Source organism: Prosopis cineraria, unplaced genomic scaffold (assembly GCF_029017545.1).
Source record: "Prosopis cineraria cultivar Desert tree isolate PC_DT_omini unplaced genomic scaffold, ASM2901754v1 PC9, whole genome shotgun sequence".
NCBI classification, from domain to species: domain Eukaryota; kingdom Viridiplantae; phylum Streptophyta; class Magnoliopsida; order Fabales; family Fabaceae; genus Prosopis; species Prosopis cineraria.
The window spans coordinates 1,734,207-1,749,805 of NW_026555340.1; the positions used below are offsets into that span (position 1 = coordinate 1,734,207).

Here is a 15,599-nt window from a genome sequence, read left to right on the forward strand (position 1 = left end):
AATGAAAGAGGGAGAGGTTTTGATTAACATTCAAAAGAATAAAGATAAACAGATTAGAGATTGAAGGAGCTTTCTAGTAAATTGATAGAGGATTTCTACAAGGTTTATTGTGATAAAAAGCCTGAGGATGCTTCATTGGAACTCTTCGGATCTCAGAAGTAAGAGTACAAATCGGTGTCTTTTTCTTCATTTTCATTACAGAAGCAACAACAACAACAAAAAACAAACAAACAAATATGAATTGTATGATGTCATTGTGATCTATCATTTACCAAGCTTTTAAGAATATTGTTAATTAAGAGTTCTCGGTCAATAATATAAACCTTTTTCCCCCTTCACTTTCATTGCTTTATTTTATTACAGACACTGTTGATGGACTCTTTCCTAAAAATAAGAAGCCTAGTGGCTGGGGCTAAGAAAAACTTGGGTGCAGATGTCAGTAATCTTGTCTCAGGATTTTCAATAAGGTGCCTGCCATGGCCATTGTGGCGACAATATTGTTGCTGCCCTGCATGGGGTAGCCCATGAATTGCCATGTCATTCTGCTGTTGACAGCATTGTTCTTGATAGGGGGTCATATTGCTGAGGCTGGCATTGAGTGAGACAGAAAATCCGGGCAGTGTGTTTTTGATTGGAAAAGAAAGAAGTACTTGGGAAAAATTAATGAAATGAATCTAGTTACCAGAAACACACATCAAACCCTTAATGGGCTCTCTTTGTTGCATCCAAGAGCTCTCAAATTCATGCTTCTAGCTTCTATCATTCAACTTATTTCTCATTCTTAAATTTTTTCTGTTCTGTTACTTGGTCTAATTAACCATCTTTGTACATTACTGTTACTATATGTTTCTCTAATTATTTAATCATCGATTGCTGATACAGATCTTCATTGGTGGAATTTCAAAGCATCTTTCGTCTGAGATGGTACGTTTTCTGGAGTTCTATTTGAGCAAAATTTATTCTTCATTGATTGTTTGGTTTCTTTTTGTATGATTCGTTATACAGAATTCCTTGATTTTCTTATTCACATGTATGATGTAACTATATACAGATTACAGGGATTTCTATACAAGGAAAGATTATAAAAATATTAACTACCATAATCCTATCTCATCATATCCCTACAAATAAGGAGTAAATCTCTCTCTTAGATAATTTTATTTGACTATTTTTACACTCCCCCTCAAGTTGGATTATAGATGCTAATTATGTCCAACTTGCTCATATAACTTTCAAAAGTGGGTTTATGTAACCCCTTGATCAACACATCTTTTGCTTGAAGATTTGTTGGTAGAAAGGTGAGGCATATGATCCCATTTTCAACCTTCTCTCTGATGAAGTATCTATCTATTTCCACATGTTTAGACCTCTCATGTTGGATTCAACAGTAGTTCTTCCATTATGCCTTGAGCAAATGCCGTTAGTTCAGATTCAGCACTGCTTTTGGAGACAATCTTTTGCTTCTGACTCTTCTAATTAACAAGATTTCCTACAAATGAGTGATAACTAGAAGTGGATCTCCTATCCAAACGATGTTCACCCTAATCTGCCTTGGTATATACTTCTATAGTCTTCGTTCATGCTTTTGAAATAACAAGCCTCTCCTAGGAGTATCCTTTAGGTATCTTAGAATCTTGAAGGCCCTTTCCATGTGTTTCTCCTTTAGTTCACACATGTATTGACTAGCTACACTCATGGAAAATGCTATGTTAGGTCTTGTGTGTGAGAGGTAGATAAGTTTATCAACAAGTCTTTGATATCTCTCTTTATTAGCAGGTTTCTCTCTCATTTGATATGGTAGAAAGAAGAGAGAGAAACAAAGGAGTGAAAGAGAAGGAAAGAGGAAGAAAGAAGAGAAAATAGAGGGGAGAGAGGGGAAGAGATAAGACATGAGAGAGAAAGGGAAATAGAGAATAGGGAGAATTAAACTGTGCTTTTGTATTTTCAATTTAGCATAACATCTGACTACACTTAGGATCCTATATATAGGCTCCTTCATCCCTTTATTCTAACAGAACCTAACTAACTATCCTGCAATTAACTAAACTATTTATTATTTATTTGTTCATTCTTTACATGTCAATACCCTCACTTAAAAAAACCCTTGACCTCAAGGGTCAAAGATGGGAAGGTCTGGAAATTGCCTCTAAAAGTAAACTAAGATGTCCAAGATGCTCTTCTTTATCAGGCAAGCTTCTTCACTAAACCAATGTTCATGTAATAATCTACCTTGCTTCCATCCAGGCCATTTATTTAATATTTTCTCTGACATCCCTATCACCTTGTATAGCCCAACATGAATAACCCAATTTCAAAGCTCCTTTAAGCCTATTAAAGGAAATTGTCATAGCTTTTGCTTTTGGAAATGCCACCTGTATGATAGATGGGGTTTTGACTTTTCATCTTGAATATTGTCCTAGCATGGGAACCCATGGGAGAGCCCATCTTTGCGGCACTTTTGATGGTAGAAAAGACAAATATTTTGGGCTTTGTGCTTTGCTTTTTTTCGGTTCTACTTTTTCGCGATTTTCAAGTTTGTTTTCAAAGAATCCTTTGCACTAGATGAAATAGTAGAAGTAGGACTAGCTTTCAAACAGAGAATGTATTTTGGGGGAAGGACATTTTTATCCTCAACATGTTGAGACCTACCACCACTAGTTGTGTTTTTGTGTCCTTTTCACCTATCCGAACCCAAAAAAGCACTCTGGAGCTGATAGAGCTGTGCTCTATATTAAATAGTCTTACAGAATCTTCAAATGCAATAGTGGATCAATAAGGGAAATTCTGAGGTTTTAATATTAATGCATAAGAACCGAATTAGTGTTATGAAAGAGACACTCACTGATTCTGGCCAAAACCTTATTCCCTATCATTGAAATTACACAAGAGGAATTACGCAACAACAAGAACAATGTCTCTCACTGGCGTTCGAGAGACCAACACTCTCTCACTTCTATTTGACTCACAAAAACATCCTTGAGTGCTAACCAAAACAATAGCCAAATATTAAAGGAAACCAAATGATGATCCTAGCATCTAAAATTGATTCTACAGCCACCCTACACTCATAATGACTTAATCCTCATTTGCTGGACCCATTAGATAATAATTCTAATATGTTGGATAATTCTTTTCTACACTCTACCCCTTCCTTCATTTCCTCTTATGTGTCTGAATGTATCCCAAAGTTGCATCAGAAACCTAGCCAAAAAATTAAGACTCATTGCCTTTTGGACTTTTCACGCGTCTCCCGCTCTTTGAAGATTGAAGTCGTGCACTTGTGCAATGCTTTGAGCTTCTCACAATGATAGAGGCTTCAAGATATGATCTTGAGCAGTAAAGTCCTTGTCTAGTCTTGCTACATATGTTTCTAAGGCTTCCACATAGTCTTCCTAAAAAAGTTGTTTGTCCTGTTTCAATTGCTGGAGGGTTGATGCCACTAAAATGCCTCCTTGTCCAGGTGAATACTTGCCATGGTAACCTTCCGAGAATTGGGTATTTCACCGAAGTGAAAATAATGTTCACTCTTCAAAAGCCACCCAAGAATGTCTTCTCGCTAGAATCTTGGAAATTTTGTTTTGGATTGATGGTTGCCACCTACATCTTTGGAAGAAGATCTCCACCAATGTGAGATTCATCAAAATGTCTGACAAGTTGTGCTATTTCGGCGATGAGGGCTTGGATTTGATTCTCCAAGATACAAAGTCTTGCATCATTTTGATTTATCATCTTCTTGAATGCATCTTGGGAATACATTTTTGGCATAGAAAGGGAAGGAAAGACTGTCTCTGGATATCGCTGATATAGTAGAAAGAAGAGAAAGAGAGGAACAAAGGAGTGAAAGAGAAGGAAAGAGGAAGGAAGAAAAGTAAACAAAAGGGGGAGAGAGAGAGAGAGAGATAAGAGACGAGAGAGAAAGGGAAACAAAGAATAGGGAGAACGGAACTATGTTTTTGTATTTTCAATTTAGCGAGCTTGTTTAGTCAATTTGCTTATAGACAATAGGTTACAAGTAAAGAGATATTGAGAGGAAAAATGAATTTTTGATCTTCTAATTTAAGTTACTATAGGTAAGTGTATATACAAGAGAGAGCAGCAAGCTTAATACAACTACTAACCACTAACTACAAACTACATATTCACATTATATTCTCAATACCCCCTTCAAGCTAGTGCATATAGATCATATGCACTAAGCTTGTTACAAATGCATTTTATTTGAGGATCTCGGAGAGCTTTAGTAAGTATGTCTACTAATCGATCATTTGAATTAACAAACTTGATGGTAATACAACCAGATTAAATCTTCTCACACAAAATGGCAATCTATTTCGATGTGTTTGGTCCTCATGAAACATTGGATTTGAGGCAATATGCATTGTAGCCTTATTGTCACAAATTAAATCCATTCTAGTAACATTCCCATACTTTGGCTCTTGAAGAAGTTTTAACCATAAAAGCTCAGATGTGGTTATAGCCATGACATGATATTCTGCTTTAGCACTAGACCTTGCAACTACATTTTGCTTCTTGCTCTTCCATGAGATTAAGGTTCCACCAATGAACACACAATATCTTGAAGTAGAATGTCTATCAATTGGACAACTAGCCCAATCTACATTATTGTAGCCAACTATTTCAATATCATCACTGTCATCTTGGGCATCATCCTTTTCCTTGTCACTATAACCTTATCCAACTACATGAGAATTCCCCTTGTCTTCATACCACAATCCTTGTCATGGAGACCCTTGATGTATCTAAGGATGCAAATTGCAGTTTCCTAGTGACTAGCCCAAGGAGATTCCAGAAATTGACTCGCTACACTTACTACAAAAGAAATATCAGGACAAGTAATGATGAGGTAATTGAGTTTCCCAACCAATCTTCGATATCTCTCCAGGTTTGAAAGTGGCTCCCTTTGTCTAGGTAGCAACTTGACATTTGGATCCATAGGAGTGTCAACAAGTCTACAATCTATCGACCTAGTTTCCTTCAAGATATCAAGAGCATATTTTCGTTGTGATATAGCAACTCCAGTTGACGATTGAGCTACCTTAATGCCCAAGAAATACTTAAGTTTACCTAAATCTTTTGTTTGGAAGGATGTTACTAAGTGTTGCTTAAGCTTGGTAATCTCATGTTGATCATTGCCTGTGATAACAATGTTATCGACATAGGCAAACTAGATAAATGCACCTACCAGATGATGAATGGTGATAGAGTGAATGGTGATAGAGCACAGAGTGATCTGCATCACTTCGAATCATTCCAAATTGTTGAAGAACTATATTGAACCTACTAAACCAAGCTGGAGGAGATTGGTTTAATTCGTAGAGAGATTGATGCAATCTACAAACCTTCCTATACTCCCCCTGAGCAACAAACCCAGGAAGTTGTTCCATATACACCTCTTCCTTGAGTTCTCCAGGAAGAAAAGCATTCTTAATGTCAAGTTGATAGATAGTCTAGTGATTAATTGCTACAATAGCCAAGAGTAAACAGATAGAAGCAATTTTGGCAACAGGAGAAAAAGTGTTATCATAACCGATACTGAAGATTTGAGTCTAGCCTTTAGCAACTAATCGTGCCTTAAATCGATCAATAGAATCGTAAGGATCAAACTTGATGGTAAATACCCACCGGCAGCTAACGAGATTTTTGTAGAGGTAAAGAGACTAGATCCCAAGTATGATTAATATGCAAGGCCTTCACAGCTCACAATCAAGAGATTTCAAATTAGAGAGGGAACCATCTTTTGAAGTTTAGAAAGACCAGGATGATCAAGGCAACTGTGAACAAGATTTGGTGTAATGGCATTGCAAGCAGTTAGTGATATAGTGGATGGAAAATAGTAAAGTCCTGTGACTCACACCCTACGCCAATCGTTCGACTTGTACTTTGATCTTATAAAACGATAGGCACATCACTAAAGATAACAAAGGAGAGCAATAGTAAGTTGACTAATAGAAACAAGATTGAAAGGGGACTCAGGAACATAAAGAACATAAATTAATGGAAGGAGAAAGGGAAGCTTGGCTAATGCCTTTAGTTGTAGCGTGAGAATTGTTAGCTTTAGTAATTGCTAGAAGAAAAGTAGAATCAATGAAATTTGACAGGAGATTTTTGTTACCGATGATATGAGTAGAAGTGCTAGAGAAAATAATCCATGGTTAAAGAGAGGATTGAGTGAGGCAAGCAACCAATTTGCTAGTTAACAAAATGGATGAAGGTGATTGTCCTTTAGGAGATGTAGAAGACACAAGTGACTGTGAATTAGATGCATGAGCAACATTTTCCTTATGTGAAGAAGGTCTTCCATGTTTACTATAGCAGCGATCCTTAGTGTGATTGATTTTCTTACAATAAGTGTAGTAAGGACGTCGAGGATAACAGCTACGTTCATCTCTATCACGGTTGCCTCTATTGTAACTTTGTGAAACTAACACTGATGCATCCGAAGTGGTCTCTAGTTCTTTCCCATGGTTGTCGAAAGAAACTTGTATAAGGCAACATCTAATGATGGAATAGAGGGACCGCCAAGAATATGGTCTCGAAGATGTCCAAAAGAGGGTTGAAGATTAACTAGAGTCAACCATGAAGAGCTTTCTCCCATTCTTTCTCCTAAACTTCTGTAGAGGCAAGCATTAGAGATCAAAATTTTTGCCTTAAGGCCTTGGTGCAGCTAACATAGGCAATATCATCCATATCCTCCTGCATGAGATGAGCTGAAGTGGTTACCATCTCATAGTAGCAGTGAACATTTCTACTGTATAAAGTAGCAGCCTTGTTCCAGACTTTAAAGCAAGTCTCAAGAGAATTCCATAATAGAGAATAGAATTGAGCATCAACCTTCTTCCAAGCAGGTCGCTTATCTTTAGGAATGTCGATGCTTTTTGTAGTTAAATGATCCTCTTGCCCTTGCCCTTTAAACCATAGGTGAATAGAGGCAGCCCATGATTTGTAGTTGGATGACCTGCCCAACTTTTCAGAGGTGATGATCAGAGTATTCCCAAAAATCAAAGAAAAAAACACTTGACTTTGAATCTAAAGAAGACATAATAGGAAAAACTACATTGACAATGAAGGAGAAAAGTATAAGAATTACAACGAAGACAGAATGGACCAACACACCCTAGAATTAGAATGTATGAAGGATAGTGAGTATAGTGATGGAAACAACACTGGAAAACAACAGTGGCGCTCCCTTGTGTGTCGGTGATGGAGAATTGGTTGGAAAAGCTTGATTGGCATGTGATGGCACATTAGACGATGGACGGCAGTCAAACTTCTAGGTTTTGGAGATTGGTGGACGATAATTCCAATGGTGCGGCGCGTCTTGATGTTGGAGCTCTAGTGAAGGTGGATCCGAGCAGGTAGTGACGTAAAAAAGAAGGCGGCTAGAACGAAGCACATCCCTAGAAAGGAGCCTTAGTGTCACAACCTGTGTTCAAAAAGAGAAGAACCTATAAGGTTAAGGTGTTTTTGGAGATGTCCAGGTTGATGTAGAGAATTTCAAGGGAGCCTAGGACGCTCAAGAAGAATCTAGCATACTCCATAATGTTTTAAAAGCATATGGAACAATTTAGAAATATCTAGAGAATCTAGAGGGATCTAGAAGTTTCTAGACACTTTTAGAGGAACGTAATGATATCTAGAATATTTTGAGATATTCTATATGTTCTAAAATATTCCACATATTTTGAAGTTAGTCTCTAGAAATATCCTTGTAAATATCTAAATATTGTTTGTTGATATTTTTATAGAATATTCTAGAGAATGAACGTACATTGTTGTATTGAATTGATCTCCACCATCCATTAAGGAGGTGGGAAAACTCTAGAATAACGGAAAATTCTTTAAATACCCCCTCACCCCTCATTTGTAATTAACAAGCAAACCAAGCAAAGTTATAAAAGCTCCCAAGTTCATTTATTTAAGTTCTCTACTTTCTACTTGTGTGCTAAGATCTTTAAGGGCTCGTTTGTTTTAGCTTGTTTCATAAAAAAATCACTTATTATTTTTTTTTTAAAATCTACTTCGTGAGTTTTCTATGATGTTTCTCTAAACTTTTGAAAATAATTAGAATCCAAAAAAAAAGCAGATTTTTGATTATTTTAAGAAGCTACTTAAAGTAGCTTTTGAAAATAATCTAAGGCGATACATGAGAGTGTTTTAAAAAAGGCGAGATATGTAAAAATATCATGAAATTTTTTAAAATAATATAGTAACAAATCATTTTTATAAAACAAAAATCAAAGTAGATAGCATAAAATTTAAAAATAACTAACTAATAATCATTTTTTATTATTATAACCACACATAAAATAATACTTGATTTGTATAAAATGTCTACGAAATAAATATCTTTATATAAAATCTCTAAACTATCTAAAAATTATTTATTTTTTTAATCTTAAACAAATGGGCCCCAAGTCTCTTTGCTTACATTGTGAGGGTTTGGCTAATTTAGTCAAGATTAAGAGGTTGATCAAGTAAAGGTTAGCACGGTTCAAGAAAGGAAAGTTCCAAGGCCGTGACATTGGGCTATAATACCATAAAGAGATATTGAGAGGAAAAATGAATCTCTAATCTTTTGAGTTATAGTAGGCAAGTGTATATAAGCAGGAGAGCAACAAGCTCAATAAATGCTAACTACTAACCACTTGCTACAAACTATAAACTACACATTTGACACTATATTCTTAACAACAAGCAAGATATGGGACATGGTGAGCAGAATCCAAATGTAAAAATTTAGAAATAGTGATACTGGTTTTCTGGCAATAGGAGAGAAGGTACCAATTGCTGTTTTAATTTTCTCATGTCCACTACATGGAAAATATGATGTAAATAATGTGGAATCCATAGTCATATGATTTGAGGCTCTTGAATCGGCAATCCACCTAGACTTATGAGCAAAACAGGCATTGAAAGCATCGTGGGAATCACCTTGCTTAGGCACAAGAGCATTATGAGTTACTTGAGAAGACTATCCATATTGTTGTAAGGTATTGAGCACTTCCAGAAGTTTATTTAATTGATCTTTATCAATTGTAGGCATAGGATTGGATTTTTCTTGAGTAGACTCAGAAGTAGCTCGATATCCATGAGTCTTCCCTTTGCGTGGTTTCTAGTCAGGGGGCTTATAGTGGTTTCCAATCCCTTTCTTGAGTGAGCCGTCTTTTTATGGTGATTGCATGTAATTTTCCCTTTAATTTCCTTTTGTCCCTTATTAGAGGAGGCCCTACTCACCAAGGCAGATGATTCAGAAGGAGAAGGAACTAAAATAGATTCAACCAACATCACCTTTTGATGAGAGGCCTCTTGGCAGACTTCTGCAAATGCATTACAAGCTGAAGGCAATGGAAAACGAGCCAGAATTCTACCCCAAACATCATCAAGTGATTGATGAATGCTAACCAATAATTGAAACACTCGCTCATCCCCAACAAGTCACTTGTACCTTGTTGCATCACGGGAACAAGACCATTCCTCTTCTGTGTTGAGATATGAGATCAATTTCTTGTCATACAGTAACTAGCTCCAACCAGAATTCAGTTAGTTCCTGTTTACCTTGTTTGATCTGCTAACTTCGTGTCTTGAGATCATACATTCGAACCCCATCTTCACGTGGAATCAGAACCAAGCTCCGATACCATGAAGCATTCCAGAATCAGAATTCCGTCATGATCTCAGTCGCATGTACGGCATAAATATATACAAATTACGGGGATTTCTGTGCAAGGAAATAATACAAAAATATTAACTACCATAATCATATCTCATCATATCCCTGTAGATAAGGAGTAAATCTCTCTCTTAAATAATTATATTTGACTATTCTTACAAATATACTTCTCCCACCTTATGAATATAACTCATTTTTAAAACTTCTCTCCAGCTTATGGAAATTGCTGGTGCATTTGGATCTTTGAAGGCTTATCACTTCGGGGCTGAAGACACTGATGAACATTGTGCCTTCCTAGAGGTAAGGAAGGATTATTTTTTTTTTATTCTTATCATGCATTTGGTATAATGGGAAGTACTGCAATTCTGTCTAAGGCCAGGGGTGTTCACTGCCATGAATGGCCTGAAGTGACATGGGTTGACTCATGCGTCCTTGATGCGCCTCAATTCCCAAAGGTTATGAAGGCTAGAGTGTGTTTTAATGCAAATTGTATCCTTATTCCTTAGGAGATGAATTCCCTAGGAAGTGAGTTGCATTGACAGTGAAATTGGCATCCTTCCTGTTCTCTTGTAATCCATGCTTATGAAGGCCAGATTTGGTTTTGTTCTTGTTCTCTGGTGTTATTTCCCCTTACCTTGCCCCCTTTCTTTTTGGTCATCAGTATGTAGACCACTCTGTTACTCTGAAAGCTTGTGCGGGTCTAAATGGTTTGACGTTTGCTGGCAAGGTGTTAACAGTTGTTCAGGCTATGCCTAATGCCGCATCCTTGGTAATTTTGCCACCCTCCTCTTGCTTCTCGCCTAATCGTCAATTCTTTGTTGCTTTTTTCATTGACATTGAACTTTTGCTGCAATTGCTTCTTAAATGTGGAGATGAGTGCTGACCTCTGACCCCAACAAATGTATGCCAGGAAAATGGTGGAAAACTGACATCCTATCAGGTTCCAAATCATGCAAGGCCACTGCTTAGCAAGCCAAGTGAAGTTTTGAAGATAAAAAATGTGGTATATAATTAATTAATTTTGTATTATTTCAGTATTTGGTTCAGTTCCTTCCAATTTGTTTCCTTGACCATTTTAATCTGTTAATTTATTCCTCTTTAATTTGTTCCTTCCCTAAAATCCTTTATTTTTTATTGACCCACATGACAAATGTTACTATTTGTGGGGATGTGATTCTTTCATTGTGACGAGTTCAATCTTTCTTGCAATAGTTTTACATTTGACATTTCAGTACACGGTGGCGTTTAGTTTCAATATGGGGGTAATTTGAACCTGTATTCCGTCCTTACTTAAATCCTGGTTTTTTATACTTAATCGGGTACAAGTTGTTGTTGGGGCCCTATGCTTTTGCTTGATATATGTGGCTTTGTTAGCAGTTGATTTAAACTGGTCATTTTGATGGTTACTTGTGCTTGCATAATATGCATAGTTCACCATGGAAGCTCTTTCTTCTCTGTCTGGTGTGGAAATTGAAGAAATCTTGGAGGACGTACGATTGGAATGTGCAAGGTTCGGAAGTAATTTTCCTTTGAATTGACTCATGGTATTAAATTATTTGAATAAATTACTCTTCCCTCTCCTAAAGGGTACTCAAATTACCCAGCCAATTCCTCTGTTTTGAAAACATTTACAAGCTTCCCTGGAACAAAAGATGGTAAAAAGAACCTTACAAACTAGTTGATTTCTTTATTAACAGCAGAAGTCATATTTCTTAGTTTATTTCGATCTAATTTATTTTCCATTGAAATTACAGATTTAACTATTCGAAAGGTTTATTAAATTTATGATAATTCCTGTGTTTATTAATATATGTTTGAAGTGTTAAATATTATTAATGATCGTTTCTTAATTCTTTAATCTTTGTGAAAGTATTTTGTGAAAGTTCTGTTTTTTAACAAGTTACTGGCTTTAGAAAATGATTTTATGAACTAAAAAACTGATTGTTTACATATTTAATACTTTTTATATTATATCACTAGTAAATATAAGAGACGTTTTGCTCAAAATATGTGTAATAATTGTATATGCTTAGCCGATGAACTTAAGTGGGATGTGTAATTTTTCACATTAGAGTGAAGGCCGTGAAATTTGAACATCCCTCTGGAGAGGGGAGAATAATTTATCCAAAACATTAGTATTGTTTAGTTTCTAATACTCTTACTGTTGCAGATTTGGGACTGTGAAATCTATTAACGTAGTCAAGAATAGCAGTGACAGGAATGAAGCAGCCAAGTCAGAAGAAAGTGAAGCTATCAATGATCTGAGATCCAATGGCGCTTCTCAAGATTTTGCGTGTGATGAAAACAATCCTGAATCAAACTTTTCTGAAAAGGCTGTTTACCTGGAAGCAGACTCCACTGCAACAAGTGGAGTGGAGTGTGATAATGGCAATACAGAGATCCAAGAAGATAAATCTGATGGTGGTAGTGGCGCTGATGTTGACAAGCTTGTTGATCAATTTTCTGACTATAAATCATGTCAGGGAGAAAAGGTTGTGAGTGATACAACTGTAGAAGGTGTGGAAGATAAGAGCATACCCAATGTTACGAGCCAGGAATGCCATGATCATCACAATGCTTCTAAAGATCAGTCACAATTGCTTGATAACATGGCTACTACTGATATTGGAATAGATGTTGAAAACAAGACAGTGGCTAACGATACCAATGAAGACTTGCGTGATCCTAATGCCAATTTAGGACCAGAATTATATGCTGCCAAAGAGGTGAAAAGTAATGAAGACTTAAGTGATCCTAATGCCAGTTTAGGAGCAGAATCGGGTGGTGTGAATGAGGTGAAAAGCAATGAAGATGACATTTCTGATCATGTCTTTGAAACAGGCTGTGTTTTTGTGGAGTTCCGAAGAACTGAAGCATGTTGCAAGGCAGCACATTGTCTCCACGGACGTTTCTTTGATGGCAGAATGGTGACAGTGGAATATGTTGCTCCTAGTTTATACAAAGCTAGGTTTACAAAATGAGAATTTTGGGGATCAGGATGGTGTAAAGTTCCAGACAGGTTCTGACATCACACTAGTTTTGATCTTCTCGGTCTGAACTCTGGTTTTCAGTGTCATTGAAGTTAGCAGCTTGCTTCCTGGTGTCTAATTAGCAGGAACATAGTGATTAACTGCTTATATCAGGGCCGAAGCAGCCAAGCTATCTGATGGTGAGATTTTAGGCCTTATTTGGAGATCAACCCTGTTTCAAGCTGTGCTGCATGCTTTACATTGTTGTATGCCTAGATAGGTAGTATTTATTCCATTTATATTTGACTAGTAGCCTTGCATTATCTAATATCATTCATACTTATTATTATTATTATTATTATTATTTTGGGCAAAAAGTATCATTCTTGCTTGTTAGCCTTAGCCTGGGACTACTCTCGCATTGTCCTTAGTTATGGATGGCTTTCAAAATCCCCTTTTTAGGTACTAAAGAGAATAAAGGCTATGCATCCAAAGACCACACGCGCCGCGCGCGCACATAAATATTATTTTGTGAAAGTTAATATGTAGGTGTTTATAGTTTTACTTAATGTTAAGTTAGGTGCTTATCGTTTATTTTATTTTAAGGTGCGAAAATACTTAAAAAAATTTCTCTAGAAACTTATGGTATTATTAAATCAACAATGATGCTTAGGTATTCATTAATTTTATAAAAGAATCTAACCTTCCTCCATCTATTAAGTGCTGGTCGATGTCAGATTATTTTAATAAATCAGGGAACATTGGCTTCTTTTGTAATGTTGATGGATACTTATGTATCATTGTTGATTTAATAAGAATGCTACAAGTTCTAAAGAAATTTTGTGTGGATATTTTTGCACCATAACTTTTATTTTAATCAAGCCCTTGTTAATGAATATTCATTAACTATCTTTTTATTTCATTCCTTTCTGCCCTTGTTACAAACAAACCAAAAAAAAAAAAGTACAACTGGGCTTGCATGGTTTAATATATATATATCTATATATATGTATAAAACTGGGTTACATGGAGAAACGAAAGGCAAAGTTCTAAGGTAACGAATTCTGAACTAAAGCAACGAGTGTATTGAAGTGTTAAAAGTATAGAAGTTATAAATGATACTATGCTTTTGAGGCAGATATTTTCTTGAATTAGGTTAGTTTTTGAAAAATAAAGAGTTGACAAAATAATAACCCGAGAATGAAGAAAATTTTGAAGCCTGCCTCTTTCTTGACCATATGACTAATTGGTCAAATTCCCGAAAATAATCCCATGTTCAATTATATGTTATGAATTGCTTCTTGCGTGAAATGGCTTTAGACACACAGGGTATGTTTGGTAAAAATTGTGATGCTTATTGCTTAATGAAGCCACTAAGTATTATTAAAGGGGTGAAATTATAAAATAAAGTAGATTTGTATTTAATTACATTTAATTAAAATAAATATATCAACCAGCATAACCCTATATGGATTAGAATGTAGGGTAAATTAGATTAACATCCCTTATCTTTAACAAGATGTATTCATGCATGAACTCGTATACTATGTCATCCATCCTGGCAAGCAAATAATTCCAGTAGGCAAGTTTCAAAAGCTAATCCGACGACAATAGGAAACATTCCGGTTGAAGAAGACTGCGGTTTCCAAGAATGGATTTTACAAAGAGGCCAATCAAGTGTTGTGACTCAACAGGAGCCGAACAACGGGGAGTCTTCATCAAGGCTTTCTTCTGCCTTGTATGATAATAAGAGGAGGATGCAAAAGGAAGTCAAAAAGTTCATATAAAAAGGGGATTGGTGCAAATGGAGGGAAAAAGAGCAAGAAAATTTTCGCATACCGTTACATAAAGGGAACTTGGGTTAAGTGCCAGGAAAAAGGCAAAAGTAAAGCTATAGGACCGACTATCCTACCAAAAAAAAAAATTGAAGACTGACTAGACTTTTACTGGCCCAAGCCTTTTTAAGTCAAGTTTTAAAGGGTTCAAGCCTGTAAGTTTTTTTAATGACAATTATAAGTTTTAAAGTATAATTAACATAACACAAATCCTAGAATATAATATAAACCACACAAATTAAAATTGTCTATAATCCAAAATGTAAATATTCTTTAGTCTTTATTATCATCAATCCTCATTCAAAATAAAAACATTAAACCCTTTAAAAGGAAGTGTACTTAGAGTAGGTTAGTATTTTAACAATCTCACCAACTTCATCTTCATCCCTAGAATAAATATTTATGTATTAATTCAAAACTTTAAGTAAATTATATAAATAAAGTTTTAATATATATATATATATATATAAAGGCTTAAAGCCTAACCCAAGCATGTTTTTGTAAGGCTTATAAAGATAAAGCTCAAAAGCCATTTTATACTAAAATCTCCTCTCTCTTTTTCAAACCCAGCCTCAAAAAATATAGGGTTTAAAGGTAGCCCCTCAAGCTTCACCCTTGTTGACGGCTCTTGGTGTAGGCAAGAGAGATATCAAACGCGGAGGAAAGGACTGCCAGGGAAAGAAGTTGTGTGTCAGACAAAATTTTGTTTTTTTGGGTTACACATGCATGCAAAGGTTAGATGTGAGGGAGAGTGTGTAGAATAGGCTTTGTCTTTAGGCTTAAGCCCAAAGATTAGTGGGCTCAATAGGAGTCGAACAACAAGATTGAAAACGCTTTCAGCTGACCTTAGGAAAACTATGTTACTCAAGCCCAAAACATGGTTTTTCGGGGGTTTGACGTACAAAGGCCCTTTGAATTTGGACCAACAAAACGAAGGGGTTTTAGCTGGTGGGCTTGGCATATCTTCCAGCACTGGAGAGCATAATGGACCTAACGGACTAGAATTTGCCATCTGTCCCTCCCTTGTCACGATGCCAAGGCAAGCATTTTTTTTTAAATTGAAAATATGATCATATTTCAAAAACAAAGGATACAAGCACATTG

At 36.0% G+C, this 15,599-nt stretch overlaps 1 protein-coding gene across 2 annotated transcripts in view; it reads left to right on the forward strand.

Annotated features, from left to right (window-relative positions):
- The window catches only part of LOC129320308 (uncharacterized), a 38,098-nt gene extending 25,072 nt beyond the window's left edge, over nucleotides 1-13,026 (forward strand). For both annotated transcript variants that reach the window (XM_054965697.1, XM_054965695.1), the window contains exons 5-10: nucleotides 883-924; nucleotides 9,905-9,991; nucleotides 10,353-10,460; nucleotides 10,602-10,694; nucleotides 11,122-11,201; nucleotides 11,862-13,026. In XM_054965697.1, the coding sequence (XP_054821672.1) occupies nucleotides 883-924; nucleotides 9,905-9,991; nucleotides 10,353-10,460; nucleotides 10,602-10,694; nucleotides 11,122-11,201; nucleotides 11,862-12,672 (1,221 nt within the window). In that variant the 3' untranslated portion in view covers nucleotides 12,673-13,026. The remainder of the gene's footprint in view (nucleotides 1-882; nucleotides 925-9,904; nucleotides 9,992-10,352; nucleotides 10,461-10,601; nucleotides 10,695-11,121; nucleotides 11,202-11,861) is intronic.
- The last annotated feature ends 2,573 nt before the right edge of the window (nucleotides 13,027-15,599 follow it).